Source organism: Oryctolagus cuniculus, chromosome 16, assembly GCF_964237555.1.
Source record: "Oryctolagus cuniculus chromosome 16, mOryCun1.1, whole genome shotgun sequence".
NCBI lineage: Eukaryota > Metazoa > Chordata > Mammalia > Lagomorpha > Leporidae > Oryctolagus > Oryctolagus cuniculus.
Genome location: NC_091447.1, coordinates 48455900 through 48473197, shown reverse-complemented (window position 1 = coordinate 48473197; position 17298 = coordinate 48455900). Strand labels below are relative to the sequence as shown.

The 17298-nt window shown below is 43.8% G+C and overlaps 1 protein-coding gene across 2 annotated transcripts in view; it reads left to right on the top strand.

Moving 5' to 3' along the window:
• The window catches only part of GRM3 (glutamate metabotropic receptor 3), a 219144-nt gene that overhangs the window by 132342 nt on the left and 69504 nt on the right, over positions 1–17298 (top strand). For both annotated transcript variants that reach the window (XM_051853014.2, XM_017344334.3), the window contains exon 3: positions 14028–14883. In XM_051853014.2, the coding sequence (XP_051708974.1) occupies positions 14028–14883 (856 nt within the window). The remainder of the gene's footprint in view (positions 1–14027; positions 14884–17298) is intronic.

Genomic DNA, 17298 nt, shown 5'->3' with positions numbered 1-17298 from the left:
AGCACTAAAACTGTGGTGTTGCTTTTTTTGACTTCACCACCTGGAATTTTGTGGAAATCCCTCTGTTGGTAGTACTGAAGCCTTGGTTCTTGCCAGCCCTTCCACGTTCCAACAGAGGAGACAGCAACATGGGGGAGAACACAGCCGAAACAATCCTTTAAACACCAGACCCTACACGTGTACCAGCTGTTCCTGTTAGGTGGTCAGAATGGCAGAGCATCCTCAGAGATTTGCCATCACTTCATGGGACTTAACGTTCAGGGTGTGCATTGCAGGGATTACTTGGTTTGTCCCAGGCACTGTGCCTCTAATTTGGGTAGATGCCATCAGGTACAAAACGCGACCTCATGGAACACAAGCCCGAGAAGTAAGCTCTCCCAATGTGGAAAACACACATGGTTGAATACATGATCTGTGATTTTTTTAATAACATTATTTTAAAGAGTCACTTTTCATTGAAATAAAAAAATGCATCATGAATATAAAACCTGTGTTTACAAAGCAGGTGTAAAGAATTCCAATTATGCAAGACTTAAAGAAATACAACCATAAAAGCAGGTTGGTGCCATCCAGAGTATTTCAAGTATTATTAATGTCTGTTTAACAGATTCTCAGCTCTTGTTTCCACACTTGAGAAGTCTCTGTGATCTCCTCTGAGGTGCTTCCAGGGATTTAAGAGTTCTTCACCTTTCCTAGAGTCTCCAACAACTACTACTATTTATGATCTGCTTCCTTCTGACTCAAGCAATGACTGCATTAACTTCCAGTCCAGGTTCCTACCTCCCACAGAGGTAGAAACACTAAGCAGAAACTAGTGTTAGGTGCAAATCAGACAATTTATTTGGTACTGAGGGAATAAACACACATTCACACGCAAGTGTGGGCTGCCTCACACAGAGAAACACCCAACATGAGTGGGCCAGAGTAGCCCATAAATGGGGGGAGGGAGAGGGGAGGGAGAGGGAGATACGGGTAGGGAGGAGACCCTGAAAACAGTGCCTCTCAGTGGGAGCAGAAAAGCCTGAGCAGGAGAAGTTGGTCTTAGAGGTTGGTCTATCTCAGCACAGAGAGAAAGCGAGTGTAATACCTATGACAGGGGTCTGTGGCAGAATGGATACTCTCTCCGACCTTCAACCTGTTTTTATAGGAAGGGGATATATAACTGGGCTGGGATTAGGTCTGCACATGTGCCCTGGTCTTGGATGCAGCAGATGCACCGTGGGAAAATGGTGTATAAAGCAGATGGTTAAAGAGCACTGCAGGAGCTGGCGCCGCGGCTCACCTGCGGCGCCAGCACCCTGGGTTCTAGTCCCGGTCGGGGCGCTGGATTCTGTCCCGGTTGCCCCTCTTCCAGGCCAGCTCTCTGCTGTGGCCCAGGAAGGCAGTGGAGGATGGCCCAAGTGCTTGGGCCCTGCACCCACATGGGAGACCAGGAGAAGCACCTGGCTCCTGGCTTCGGATCAGCGCGGTGCGCCAGCCGCAGCGGCCATTGGAGGGTGAACCAATGGCAAGAGGAAGACTTTTCTGTCTCTCTCTCTCACTGTCCACTCTGCCTGTCAAAAAAAAAAAAAAAAAAAGAGCATTGCAGGGATACAAGAACTCCCGCTCACTAAACCTTACCTACCTACCTAGTCACATCATATCACTTCCAAGAAGGAGTCTGGGTGACCTGTAAGACATAAACAGAACAATTTCAAACTTCAATAATTAAGTAATCACTACCAACTAAAGAAAACAAGTTTCCTTAAGAGGAGTTCTTTATTTATTCGAAAGCAGAGTTATAGAAAGCAAGATAGGGAGAGAGAGAGAGAGAGAGATCCTCCATCCTCTAGCTCATTCTCCAACTGGCCACAATGGCAGGGGCTGGGCCAGGCTGAAGCCAGGAGCCTGGAGCTCCCTCTGGGACTCCCATGTGGGTGGCAGAGGTCCAAACACTTGGGACATCTTCCTCTGCTTCCCCAGACACATTAGCAGGGAGTTGAACTGGAATTAGAACAGGAAGGACACAAACCAGGACCCCAGCACCCATATAGGGTGCTGGCACTGCAGGCAGTAGGTTAACCCACTGGCCCACAATTCAGGCACCTAAATAAAATAATTCTAAGTAGGCTCAAATTTTTCTTTAAACTTCCACTTTTGATATTCCCATTATTAACTTGTTCAATGCCAGTGGATTACATAGTCTCTGGTCTTTATGAACTCATGGCCTAAGTCAGAATTGCTTCCATGTGATTAGTCTTTGCTGTCTCTCCTTTCCAGCTGATATTATCCATTGTGGTGTCTTTAAAATATAATTTTGGCCATGTCATTCCCTTAATTAAAAATGTTAATTGCTTTTCTGAAAGATTGAAGTCAAAATACTTATAATTGCATATAAAATACTTAGCAGTCCAGTGACAACCCCTCTCTCCCTCTCCTGACTTACCTTCCACTGCTCCCTGTGAGGTCGTGGGGATCCTGATCCTACTGGACTTTCTGATAACACTGAAGCAAGTGGGCACTTTCCCACCTCTGAAGTTGTGTTCTCTCTTCCACCCAGAAACTTCTTTGCCCTGTTCTCTGCCCTTCAAACACCCACTTACTCTTTGAAATCAAGCCTAGATGTTACCACATAAATTCACAAGCTAGGCATTGCTACTATTCCCTTTTCACAGATGAAGAAAGCGAAGTTCAAGGGTTAAAACAACCTGCCCAAAGTCACACAGCTAGGGAGAGAAAGGGCTGGGATTCCAACGAGGGCCTGCCCAAGTCAAACCCTGTGCACTGAACCACTTCACTGTTTGCTCCTTTTGCGCCTGACAGCTCTGCTGAAGTTACCAGGGGTTATAGAGAAACCATGAATAACACATTTCTGTTTGCTACAAATAATATGGTAGATGTCCCTCTGCCGTAAATCATTACAGAACCTCAGGAGTAAATATCATTTAAAGAAATAGGAGCCAACAGCCCTCAACTCCACTGAGCATAACCAATAGCTTTTGCCTTTTGGCTAACCACCAACAAGGATAGGAATGCCTTTGGTAGTTGATACATCTATATTTGTCATATTACCATTATATAAGGGACTGCAGGGACCACCGAAAAAATATAGATTAGTTCAACTGTGGCTCTGCTAAATCGTCAACAGACATTGTCAAAATCAATATCTAAGGCACCAAAGCATGTGCTTCTAAACAGACCTTTTGGCATCAGTTCACCCTGGGAGCCTTGCTTTTTGAGAATTGCTAACACAAACAAGCTGTGGACCAGACACAACACAGACCTTTGATCCCATAGTTAGTGACTGCAACCCAATCCAATTCAGTCCAGTGACTTCTCTTGAAAATGAATTCACAGGGAAAGGAGCTACAGAGATACAAACTGATTCATAAGCTACTGAGGTGCAAACTGACTCAGTCAGCAAAATATCTTTGTTTGCCTTGAACCTACCTCCTAAGTCTGGGTGGAGACAAAGTATTCCTGAGGACAGTATTCCTGTTAGTAAGAGAGCAAGACAGATACTTGTTGCATGAGGAGTGGCATTTGTCAGGGTGAAAAACCTGACATGTCTTATAATGCCAGTCTCCTCAAATAATGTCATTCAAGAAATCCTTTTGTGGTCTGCATATCATTTCAGCTTCAGTATAAGCTCTGAGAATGTCTAAATGGATAACCTTACTATTCATAAGTCCCTTCATTGCAAATGAATAAAATGAAAGTACCTACGACAAACTGGTTGCAAACCACAGGTATTGAGTACAATGACCTCAGGAGGGATATAGGATAGAAATCAAAGAGACTTTGAGCCAGTTTTTAAGATTTCTTCCATAATTGCAGAGTCCTTTGTTTGCAATATCCATGCAAAACTATCAGGACTGCCATGCTGTTGAATGGGAATGGCAATACGAATCTCGGAACCAACTGCTGTTTGGGCCCAAGGAATGTAAGGGTTGGTGTCTTTTGCATACTATCCTGAGTCAAATGGCATTTTCTGTATTTCTTTATGCAATTTCCTAAGTCAAGATTAATTCCTGGCCTTCATATATGAGCTGAAGTCAACTATTTTCATGCAAAAATCTCCCACACATGCTGCAGGTAGTGTGGCAAAAAAAAAAAAAAAAAAAAAAAACAAAGTGACTAATCCTTTCAGCAAAAACAATAGGATTGGCACTCTTGTTGTGCAGGTAACTCATGTGATGTGAACAGCTTGAATTCTTCAGGGATTTTTCTCAACAACATACCCTCTCGACTTCCAGTGTAAAACAAAAGGCAATCCTAATTTTTTTTTACAGCCAATAGTTTAACTTGGCTCACCTCAGTAGGAAGGTCTCAACATCACAACTTTCAGAGTTTGTTTTATATAATAACCTTGGCTATGAGGCAGCAGATGGTTCAAAGTGCAATGCAGCAATCAGTGTTTCTCTTCTAGACTCATATACAAGCATTTAATTAAAAGGGATAAACAAAACATTTATCACTGCATGTGTGACAAATCAATTAAAGCTGAAGTCTTGTTCTTAGAAAACAGCCTCAAAGAGAGATGTGAATGGCACAGAAGAGAAAGGCAAACCCATGAAGGTTATTATCAAGTCTCCAGAATCCCAGGACAATAACATTTTTCATATGCATATAAGTTGAGTTCAGCAAATAAAATTTTTCTTGGAAGTAAGTATTTAATGTCTCATTGTCATCTGGAATTTTTAGAGGAAGACTCAGTCCACATAAAAACCAGTTGTTGTTGTTACCTATAATGGATCAACACAGGCTCAGAAGCCAATCACCCTGAAAGTTACGTAAAGAATCTTCATGATGGAAAATCATCTTGGTGGGAAACTCATTTCTACTAAATTTTAAACACACATAGTCCTTTTTGTCTTCATTGAAAAAAATATCAACATTGTGTTGTCACAGTAGGCACAAAGCTCATGTTTGAGATGGGTTTATTGTATATATCCTGAGTGACAAGAATGACAACAGGACTGGCATGGGACTCGCAGATGACTCTGAAATTTTCTAGTTGATATTCTCTTTTTTCACAACATGAAAAGAAGAGCAGACTGCCTAAGGTCAACCCTGAGTCCATATTCTCTTGCTCTTAGGATCAGAGCATCATGAAATGTAGCCTGGCACATGGAATCCTAGAAAAGCAGCTATGAGTTGATAGAAAAAACTCAGAAGTAAATCTCCCAAGTAAATTGGACTTTAACTCAAAACCCCCAGAAATTAATAAGTAGGGTTGGGGCCAGCGCTGTGGCGCAGTGGGTTAACACCCTGACCTGAAGTGCCGGCATCCCATATGGGCACCAGTTCGAGACCTGGCTGCTCCACTTCCAATCCAGCTCTCTGCTATGGCCTGGGATATCAGTAGAAGATGGCCCAAGTCCTTGGGCCCCTGCACCCACGTGGCAGACCCAGAAGAAGCTCCTGGCTTCAGATTGGCACAGCTCAGGCCATTGTGGCCAATTGGGGAGTGAACCAGTGGATGGAAAACCTCTCTCTCCCTCTCTCTCTCTCTCTCTCTCTCTCTCTCTCTCTGCCTCTCCTCTCTCTGTGTAACTCTGATTTTCAAATAAGTAAATAAATCTTTAAAAAAAATAAGTAGGGTTTAGATGCAGAGTCAGTAGCCAACTGTGAATCATCTACAATTGCTCCATAGTTGGTTACCTTCTATGAAAAAGAGAAAGTTTAACATATTCTTAGGACAAGATTAATAAGTGAGTAACTTATGTGAGCTCTGAGTGTCTGGCTATGTGTGTCCCTGGTACATGATGTCTCTGTCTCCCAAAAAACCTTAGCTCTCCAGCAGACTTCAGAATAAGTTCATAGGGTGACGTCCACCTAACTTACATGACTGTTTGAATCCTCCTTTATGCAGACGTGGTTTGAGGACTAAGCCTTCAGGGATAGGGCCCTTAGTTTGTCTTCCTTAGAAGAAAAAGGCAATTTCTAACCTTGAGAAATGGGTCTGATCGCCAGATCCAGGTGATACAATACTGACCTCCTTCTGCATACTCCTGTTTTGTACTATTTGGAAAAACTTTGCTGGAGATTTTAAAAGTCTGCAGGACCCTGCCTCATGTGTCATCTTATTTTGAACATGATTAGTTAAAGGCCACATTGTGTAACCAATTGTTTATCAGGAGTGTTTGGGAGTAGGTTCACATCATCTTCTGGTGGTTGGTTTTTTCTATTTCCCACTCACAGAAGCCTGTCCTTATCATTAGGAAATATCACAGGGTAGAGCAGCAAACAATCATTCACCATTCTATTCATCTAACAAACACTGTGGGGCACCCTTCTGCTCTGCAAGGCATGGAGGACTCACAGGACTCCAGATTCTATTCATCTAACAAACACTGTGGGGCACCCTTATGCTCTGCAAGGCATGGAGGACTCACAGGACTCCAGATTCTATTCATCTAACAAACATTGTGGGGCACCCTTCTGCTCTGCAAGGCACGGAGGACTCACAGGACTCCAGATTCTATTCATCTAACAAACACTGTGGGGCACCCTTCTGCTCTGCAAGGCATGGAGGACTCATAGGACTCCAGATTCTATTCATCTAACGAACACTGTGGGGCACCCTTCTGCTCTGCAAGGCATGGAGGACTCACAGGACTCCAGATTCTATTCATCTAACAAACACTGTGGGGCACCCTTCTGCTCTGCAAGGCATGGAGGACTCACAGGACTCCAGATTCTATTCATCTAACAAACACTGTGGGGCACCCTTCTGCTCTGCAAGGCATGGAGGACTCACAGGACTCCAGATTCTATTCATCTAACAAACACTGTGGGGCACCCTTCTGCTCTGCAAGGCATGGAGGACTCACAGGACTCCAGATTCTGTTCATCTAACAAACACTGTGGGGCACCCTTCTGCTCTGCAAGGCATGGAGGACTCACAGGACTCCAGATTCTGTTCATCTAACAAACACTGTGGGGCACCCTTCTGCTCTGCAAGGCATGGAGGACTCACAGGACTCCAGTGGAGGAATTCGATAATAATCTAGAAATAATCTAGAAATCACTGCGTACTTTGATCAGTGCCATGAGGAGAATACACAAAGTCAAAGAGGCCCAGAGATGAGCAAAAACTCAAGTTAAAGTGAGGCTTCATGAACACTTCCCCCGGGGAAAGGGCCCTTGAATGGAACAGTGGAGCAAAGTAGTAGCAGGGCCATTCTAGGTGGAAGGAACATGTGGCAAGGTACCTAGATTTGGGAACAAGATAAAAATCACAGAAGCTCTATAAAGTTGTGTTCATCTGAAGGGGAAAATGGTGGCAGATCCTCAACACTGGCTTGTTGGCCAATGACTGCCGCCGAAGCCCATCCTATCCTACACCAGCTTACAGCTTCAAAAGATGGGAGGAAAAAGACAAAAACACGCACTGTAGGCCACTGCATCTACCGGAAAACAATACTACCTGGCCAAGCCTAGGTTCCGAAGCTTTTCTTCCTGAGTCAAAAAATCAAAATATTTGTGACATTCAAGGTGGCATGGAAAATATTGCAATACCTGGCCTGGGATAAATTCAGGAAAATGGACACCTCTACGTATCCTAACACTGACTATAAAACAGCAGTGCTCACTGCCCTGGAAAGCGCTTGGGCTAAACATCATTTACCTGCATGCAGCCTCTCGGGCCCTAGGAAAAAACAGGCTCTGCTAAAGGTCACTGCGTTTCTCCCATAAATCACAAAGCCCCGCTTGATCATAGATAGGGCTGGAAGCTTTCGTCCTCCCAGTGGAAATTTCCCTGTAGACTCTTAGATGATCATCGTTATCTCTGCAGACGGCCTGTCAGTAAATGAATGTTTACGAAGCCACCACAAAGGATAAACTGACAAATGAAAAAGTATGTTTTGATAACAAGGAATGATTGTTCATGGCCCTCAAATAAAGGATTTTATGGCTTCTGAAATCCAAAGAGACAAACACATTATAACGTGAAATATATCATTGCAAAATCACAGTGGGAAGAGTCTGTCATGAGCTTAGAAGGACTGAGCAAATATGGGAAGAGTGGCTGTAGCAGTTGGTCCCAGAATTCCTAGCATCAGATCCTATCTCTACCACCTAAAGGCTCTGCAGCAAGATACTAAGGCTCTTTTTGCCTCAGTTTCTCAAACAGTATCTACCTCATAAGATTGTTGGGAGGATTAAAGAGGGGTATACTCGGCTGGCACTGCGGCTCACTAGGCTAATCCTCCGCCTTGTGGCACTGGCACACCAGGTTCTAGTCCCGGTCGGGGCACCGGATTCTGTCCCAGTTGCCCCTCTTCCAGGCCAGCTCTCTGCTATGGCCCAGGAGTACAGTGGAGGATGGCCCAAGTGCTTGGGCCTTGCACCCCATGGGAGACCAGGATAAGTACCTGGCTCCTGCCATCGGATTAATGCGGTGCACCAGCCGCAGCGCACCAGCCGCAGCGGCCATTGGAGGGTGAACCAACGGCAAAAGGAAGACCTTTCTCTCTGTCTCTCTCTCTCACTGCCGCTCTGCCTGTCAAAAAAAAAAAAAAAGAAAAGAAAAGAAAAAAGAAAAAAAGAGGGGTATACTCATATGTTCATATGTCCTCAACAATTAGTGGCTGGCATAAAAATAGTACAACTGTTAAAAATATTAGGGACCTTTTAAGACTTCCCAGAAAGGACAGCCCAAGAACAGGGACTAAGAGAATGGAAGGACGGAAATAGCCCTTCTCCATTTGCTTCTGAGGAACTCTGAATTGGGATCGAAACAGAACAAGCCACTTAAGAACCCCCCTTTGCCTTTAGCCATCCTGGGATTTCTGGTGTGTGCTGATCGCCAACATTCAACTTTGCATTTGGAACTTCATTTTTCCTAGTTTTCTTCTCATCTTTTCACTTGTGTAATTTTGGCTTAAATCCAGAAACTGACATCTCTTCTTATGCAATATCATCTGTTTCCAGAGAGGAAGCCTGGACTCTGAGGAAATCAAGAGACTAGACTCTCATCTTCATATTTTTTTCAATGGCACAAATGTATCCTTCCTTGACCACTATATATAGACTTTGTTCCAAGTTTCTCTCTTTTAATATTTTTATCCTTGTTATTCAACTCCTACTACTTTCCTAAATGCCCACTGGAGTCCTGGTCCTCCAGATCACAAATCTTCCAAAAATGACTCGGTTGGCATTGAAAAGACATCTTCCTGAAGCAGTGTACCCTTGAAGAGCCCACGCTGACTCCTAGTGACTGCCTGCCTCATTTTGGGGTGTTTGCATGCTCCCCACTAGAAAATTCTGTTCTAGAAAATCACTGAAAGACAGCATATTTATATGTATTCTTGATTCATATTTCCTGAATTTGTCTCTCCTCCCACTTTACCTTCTGACAGTCCTACCAATATTGATTTCCCAAAGATTATTAATACTGATTCCACAATGTAATATACAATTTCTTCCAGAACTCATTAGTGAAGGCAGACTTAATTTAGTTTGGTGTTCTCTGGTACTTTGGTGTGGGGTAACTTTTTCATGTTATTTTTAACATCATTTCCATGTTTGGATACATCCTTAATGGAAATAATAAGAAAGAAATCAAGAGGAACCAAGCAATGTATTTCTTTTACTCACATGAAACCAATTTCTGCATTCATTGGTCCTATCTCTTCCGACTACATCATAGTCTTCTGAAACATATATTCAAAACAACAACAGAAATCGCTGTGTTCCATTTTCACAGTATGTCTTCAGGATCCCTCATCCTCACATGTTCATGCCCGTCTTCATGTTTTGTAGGGAAATGCTCCCCACTACACACACACCGGGCAGCATTCATCCCTCGTCACCAGTTATTCTGATACTCAAATACAGCACAGAAACCCAATGGACTCTTTGGAGCTCTTATCTTTTCTGCCTTGTTAGACTATTCTGCATCATATGAATTGTTTCTTAAGTCCTTCTGCCTCTCTCAAGCTATACGCCATTATGAAGTGTATTTCTATGTGAAGCATATCTCTACCTGTAAAACTGTTTTCCAAAACACAAGTAACCAGATCTTGTTTTCCCTTCCTCCATCCCTACTAGCAATAACAACACTAGGTAACTTTCTTCCAAAAGTTCACATTACTTTGCCACCCTAAAACAACTCTTCGCATCATTCAAAACAATGTTGCATGGAGTAGTCTGCTTTGTTTCTTCATGCTTTCTTGGAGAAATCATATGGCCAGTAAAGCAAGTCAGGAACGCTCCAATTCTCACCTTCGAGACTAATGAAACAGGGAACTCAATCGTCAACTACGTAGATATCCCCCAACCCTTTAACTTTGTTAAAAATGAAGATCCTCCTAATAGCAACTAAGCAATCTATGGTGTGTGTGTGTGTGTGTGTGTGTGTACACACACATATATACATACCATCACATGTTCCTGCTCCATACTCCCAGTCTTCATACATATATGCCCTTCTGTGCTTCGGAACCTCAAGTTCATAATCACACCATACAGTCACCCAGGTTCACAGGCACACGTTATTCCTGCCTGTGCTTCAAGTCTCAGGTTCATAGTCATACAGTGGGTAAGGGTAGGCTGTGAAGGGATGACCACGGCACCTGGAGTCAGAACACCTGGCTTTACACACTCATTCTGTCCCTATATTTTAACCATACAACTATGAACAAGCAGAACTCAGTTTTTGAATCTCTAAAAATAAAATAATAATATCTACCATAAAAGGCTGGTTTTGACTATAAATATGTATGTATTTTTAGATCCAGTACCTTGTTAACTGGTTTTATAACAGAACAAACACATTTTTAAAACATATAAATCAACCTATGAAAGCTATTCTCCCCTAAAAGTCAAGTTGGAACAGGCAAAGAAGAGATTAAAAATCTACTGCCTTCTGTACTTTTGAATTTTTTAATTATTTACTTGCTTGAGAGGCAGAGAGAGGAAAAGACAGAGATGGAGTGCTCCCATCCATTGGCTCTCTCTTCAAGGCCCACGGAAAAGACAGAGATGGAGTGCTCCCATCCATTGGCTCTCTCTTCAAGGCCCACAACAGCCAAGGTAAAAACCAGGAGCCAGGAATGCAATTCAAGTCCCCCCACAGGTGCAGGAACCCAATTACTTGAGCCATCACTTCTGCCTCCCAGGGTCTGCACTGGCAGGAAAGAAGACAGTCAAGAGCTGGAGCCAGGAATAGAACACAGGTCCTCCACTGCGGGGCGTGGGCATAGTAACCATGACCCTAAACACTCTCTCTGTTATTTACTTTGTAATTATGCATTTTACCTAATGGTCTAAGGTAACTCATTTTGAAAGGAACAATTTACTATTATGAAAGTACTTCAACACTCTAGTATTCATTTGTATTAAATGTGTTTGTTCTAACTATGAACATTATAATGCTAAAGTATAATACTGCTATGTGCTATTCCATAAAGGTGCTACAACTGGGATTATTTTTATATTTCAACTCACCAAATGTGCCTCCTCTTCCTAGAGTTGTTTGTAGTCTCCTCATCATACACACAAATGCAGATATGTATAGGACTGTCATTAAAACGATGGCCACAATTGCTGTTTTCTTGGAGCTCATCACTTTCCCAAACAGACCACAGCTCATGGTGTTCCTTCCCGGTTCAGAAAACTCTGTCTATGTGACCATGATTCTGTGTCTCGTCCATTCTCTTACACAATTTGCCTGGATTGTAAATTGTCCTCAGACTTCCTAGAGAGGTAGACACAAAGCCACATGATCCCACCAGTCAAAACACAAGCACTTCTCTTCCAGAGTAGCTTTGCATACCCCTACCACCTGGGGAGGAAAATTTCAGCAGTTTAGGCTCTTTCACTACGGTTCCCAGTTGCCAGGAAACAATGTCTCTGGATATTTCTTAGGTCCTTTTGTTCTCTGTCTCCTTGAGGGGCGCAGGTCCAGATAAGTTTAAGTTACAGATGAGAAAACTATTGTATCAAGAAGAGATGGCCTCTCCCATACTGCCCCAGAAACTCCAAAATCAACCCAGCCCATGCACACAAAGGCTGTTATCACCAAGCCTGCCATAGTGGTACAGAAATCCAATGCAATTCAGGTCTTTGTTGCAAAAGTAATGACAGTACTGGCTTGGTGCCAGCAACCTTCCAACAGGCTGATGAGTAAGCACTACGCATGTGCTCAAGTGAGTAAGTGTGGGGCACTTTGTCCAGAGACTCCTGGTCCTGAGAAGAGAAGAAGTAGAACAACGTACTGCCCTTCATCTACCCATTCACCTCTATCCCCAATAGTCACTACCACCCTTGGAAAACAAATGCAAGACAGATTTGGGATTCTAAATGTGCATGATATTATATGTTAAACCCTGGGTATTCTAGCTGTTCTATTTGGGTTCAATATTTGAAAAGATAGTGAAAATATTTTTGATAGCTCTGGACAATATCGAGTGTTGGTTTTAATAGGAGGCTAGCTTTGCAAGAATACGCTGTGTAGCCATGTACCAACCTCGCTGTTGGTCTCCTTTGCCAGACGAAATGATGATTAATCAGGACTCAGATGTCAGTTGTTTTGCATTGCTTGTGCTCTTTGCTAACGGCTGCCTACTTCAAGCTGTGCTTCCTACACGTCAGATAGGAACACAAAACCACAATTTCCAGAAGGCAAATTTCAAAGTATTCATTCCAATGTACTAGAGTGTATTGGGATATTCAATGTTGTTCTGATTAAAGTGCAGTTAGTATATTATAGGATTTAACTAAAGTCAGTATAGAGATGGAAGTTTTCAGAACATGTGAGGTAACCAAGGAAAATAAAAAGCAAAGTATTAAAAAAACACACATAATCTGTTTAGATGCTTATAAATATATATTTCTGCAAATACTCAATGCATAAATTCTCCTTGATAAACTAGTGTCATTTTCCTTTTCTACTCTAAAATAAATACAATGAAATATTGATGGTAGATGAATTATTAGAAATTTAAAATTTTTATTCAGAATAAGCTTTAAATATTTTGCAATTCATGGTTCATTCTTAGCAAGGTTTTCACTACTTCATATTGATTTTTAATAAAAATCTCATCAGAAGAGCATATTTGGATGCTTTCTTTTTTACATAGCGCAGGGAGAAGCAAGTTTTAAGACAAAAACAAAGAAATTATTGGTCAAGCTTTTCAGGAGTTTAGGAAAGTATCTGCCTAAAATTTGGGATACACCAAACAGAATTTTAGCAGAATTGATTTTTTTCTTAACCTAGATAATAAATGTCTACTTTGGACTGTCCATGTGGCACACAGTTCCCAAATTAAACTCTTTCAGAGGCTGCCGCTTTTAGCAAAAGAGGGGGAAGTGAGAATGAGACAACACCCGGGCTCTTTCTATACAACTGCAGCCAAGTTGCCTGAAAACTGAGTTTGGCCAATTCTCTGTAGTTCATTGTTAGTGCTATGGCAGGACCCAGGAGCTTGGCCACACGGAAGGCACTTGAGTGGGACTCGTCCACGCCTAGGGTCTAGCACAGCCAAGTGGTGGGTGTCCTTTTCTGTCTCGGCTGTGCACTCCTCAAAGCATACATTACCTGCTTTGGACCTGTTCCTAACATTCAAAAAATACTTCCAGGAAAGCCTCTGGCGCTCCTCTAAACCAGCATCAAAACAGGAGCACGCGTTTGTCCTAGGAATTCAGACCCACCCTGGGATGCCCACACCCCATAAGGGAGTGCCTGAGTTCGAGTCCTGGCTCTGGACTCCATCCCCGCTTCCTGCTAATCCAGGCCCTGGCAGGCAGCGGGTCACAGGTCAAGTACTTGGGAACCTGCCCACGTGGGAGACCTGGATTGAGTTCCTGGCTTGTTTTGGGCATTTGGCGAGTGGGCCACTGTATGGCAGCTAGCTTATGCTCTCTTTTCCATTGTGTCTTTGCCTCTCAATTAAGTAAAATAATTCATTAAAAAAAAGGTACTACCAAAACAGCGCCCGTCCCCAGCCCTGAGGTGAGCGGGAGTGGGGGGAGGCACCTGCCACAGCGCGCCTCACCCGGGTCCCTAACACGCGTGCGCTTCCCCTCTCTCTCTGCAGGTAGCCAACCTGCTGCGCCTCTTCCAGATCCCCCAGATCAGCTACGCTTCCACCAGCGCCAAGCTCAGCGACAAGTCTCGCTACGATTACTTCGCCCGGACGGTGCCCCCCGACTTCTACCAGGCCAAGGCCATGGCCGAGATCCTGCGCTTCTTCAACTGGACCTACGTGTCCACCGTGGCCTCGGAGGGTGACTACGGCGAGACGGGCATCGAGGCGTTCGAGCAGGAGGCGCGCGTGCGCAACATCTGCATCGCCACGGCGGAGAAGGTGGGGCGCTCCAACATCCGCAAGTCCTACGACAGCGTGGTCCGCGAGCTGCTGCTGAAGCCCAGCGCGCGCGTCGTGGTGCTCTTCATGCGCAGCGACGACTCGCGCGAGCTCATCGCCGCCGCCAGCCGCGCCAACGCCTCCTTCACCTGGGTGGCCAGCGACGGCTGGGGCGCGCAGGAGAGCATCGTCAAGGGCAGCGAGCACGTGGCCGACGGCGCCATCACGCTGGAGCTGGCCTCGCAGCCCGTGCGCCAGTTCGACCGCTACTTCCAGAGCCTCACGCCCTACAACAACCACCGCAACCCCTGGTTCCGGGACTTCTGGGAGCAGAAGTTCCAGTGCAGCCTGCAGAGCAAGCGCAGCCACAGGCGCACCTGCGACAAGCACCTGGCCATCGACAGCAGCAACTACGAGCAGGAATCCAAGATCATGTTCGTGGTGAACGCGGTGTACGCCATGGCCCACGCGCTGCACAAGATGCAGCGCACGCTGTGTCCCAACACCACCAAGCTGTGCGACGCCATGAAGATCCTGGACGGCAAGAAGCTGTACAAGGATTACCTCCTGAAAATCAACTTCACAGGTAAGGCCGGGGCTTCCGCGCGTGGGTGGTGTGACAGGTGGACCCAGACACAGGGGTCAGGCTGTCGAGCAGAATTTCCCAGACGCACTAGGAGGTTTCCCTGATGGTCTTGCTCTTTTTGTTTTGTTTTGTTTTCAAACCATCACGGCTTTTGCACTACAGGACACGGAAAGGGCCCCCCAGGCTGAGCTAATGGCTCCACCGTGGTGGCTGCTAGGTGGGGAGCATGCCACATTCGCTCTTCTTCCTGTTGTCAGCCACACAGTGGGATGTAAATGATGTGGGCATTTAATCATCTTCAGCGGGAACTGACCATTCTGCAAGAAGCGTGAACTTCCGGGCCTTTCTTGTGGGTTATTCGAGCAAAAGGATCTCATAACTTTCACAGTGAGTGAAAGAAAAAGAATTTTTTTTTTCTGAGCCTAATTAGAGGCCAAAACGGAAACAATAACCTACACCATGGCGACCTCCAGGCCCTGGAGCTTATGTCTTCTGCTATATAAAACACTTCGCTGCAGTTTTAAGAACTGTGGGTTTTCTCCAATTATGTTATAAAATGAAAATGTTTTTCTGTGAGCCTGAGTATAAGCAAATTGGAGACGGATTTGATCAGTGGAGAACATGCACAGGTGTATTCAAAGTGATTATTGCTGCCTCTTCATTGTGGTCTAAAACTCTGTCTAAATACAGTACTTCATTTTAATGCATCTCTAACACACACACACACACACACACACACACACACACAGTATCTTCAGGTTTGCATTGTCTACTAAGGTACATGTGATATCAGTTCATTAAGGTCCTGGTTCTGGAGAGTCTGGATTAATCCTCCAAAATAAAGTGGTAAGTAGCACTATTGGGCACATTAAGATTTAGATTCTGAGAATGTTACAATAAAAATTATTTCATTTGTGTAAACTGCTGGTCATGCTCCATGCCACCGGGACCTCATTCTAGTCTGAGTCTGTTTCAAGTTGTCATGGAAGACCTGAGAGTTTGTGAGCCTACGTGGCAGTTCTCACCTCCTCTTATAGGTGATCCCACGGGCACCACTTGTTCCACAGAATCACCAGTGGTACTGAGGTAGGGTCCCATGGCCATCGACTCCTGTTCCAGAATTCTCACCCCCTGAAAATAAGCACAGAAACTACCAGCATGCATTTTCGTTTATCATTTTTTTCTTCTTTGTCTCTAGAGAGGACCAAAGGTAGTAGAAATCAATTATGTTCCCTCCTATTTATCTGATGGGTACCACCTTTTCCATTAGAATGATGACTGAAAATGGTAAAGATTAAACTCTTTTTCTGCTCATATTCCTAAAGGTGTGCTTCATGTAAAAAAAAATGAAAAGAGCAGTTTCTTAGCATTCCTCTCAGAATCCCAGATCAGTTCCCTGCTGACATCTCCAGAAAATAAGAATGGACTCTAGAGTCCATTAAAAAAGGCTATCTTTACTCTAAAAATAAATGAACTCTCAGGCATCCATAAATAGCATCTATAGTGCAATTAATTCTGCAAGATGAATAAAACACTTCAGCCTGTACCCTCCCCTCCCCTGTCAGACCACCCTTGGAGTTATCATTTATCTTTATTCACCACATGCATTAATTAACTTTGTTATTCTGATTCATTCCTCACTCCTTAGCATGCAGATATCCAAACACATCCACTCATCAACAGCCAAACAGTTCCAGAGAGCCCCTACGAGGTGTTTATACAACCAAAACCTTTGCCCATGTCTGACTGCTTGAGTTTTAAAAGGCAAGGAAAAGTGAGGAAATAATGCTGCGATCCAGATAAATAAACAAAAGCCTCTTCTTTGTGTCTGTCCTTTGCAATTCCTGGCTTCAATTCCACAGCTCAGTTTGTCTACACAGCCCCGACTACAGGGTACAATTTTAACTTTCTCAATTTGTCAGGTATTACCAGTTCTTCTGCATTTCTGAAATGAGCAGGATGGCAAAAAGCAGGTTTAAGCCACGGAAAAGAGAGGGTATTTAGACCAGCCACAAGGTGCATATGCTTGGTAATGAGGATTAGACAAGAAAATGCATTATTATGAGAGGATACTAAGAAGCAAATTAGCAAACTAGTACATCAGAAATGAAACTAAGAACAAATTATAAGAATCTAAAACTTGGCTAAGAGGAACACACACAGAATAGAACAGAATATAGATTATGGGATGCTGGTTTGGATTTACAGTAACCTGTATGTGACTGACTACATTTATGTCTCTGTTTTAACTTGGAAATAGAGCAAAGATTATCAGTATGCATTCCATGTTACTGCTTTAAGACTGAAAAGTATTAAGGATTTTCTTCCTAGTTAGCTATTGCAAGCAGGTTTGTTTTATTTTTTCTGAAATAGTATCTCTGTTTTTCGAACTTGAATATTCAGGCAATGGACTAG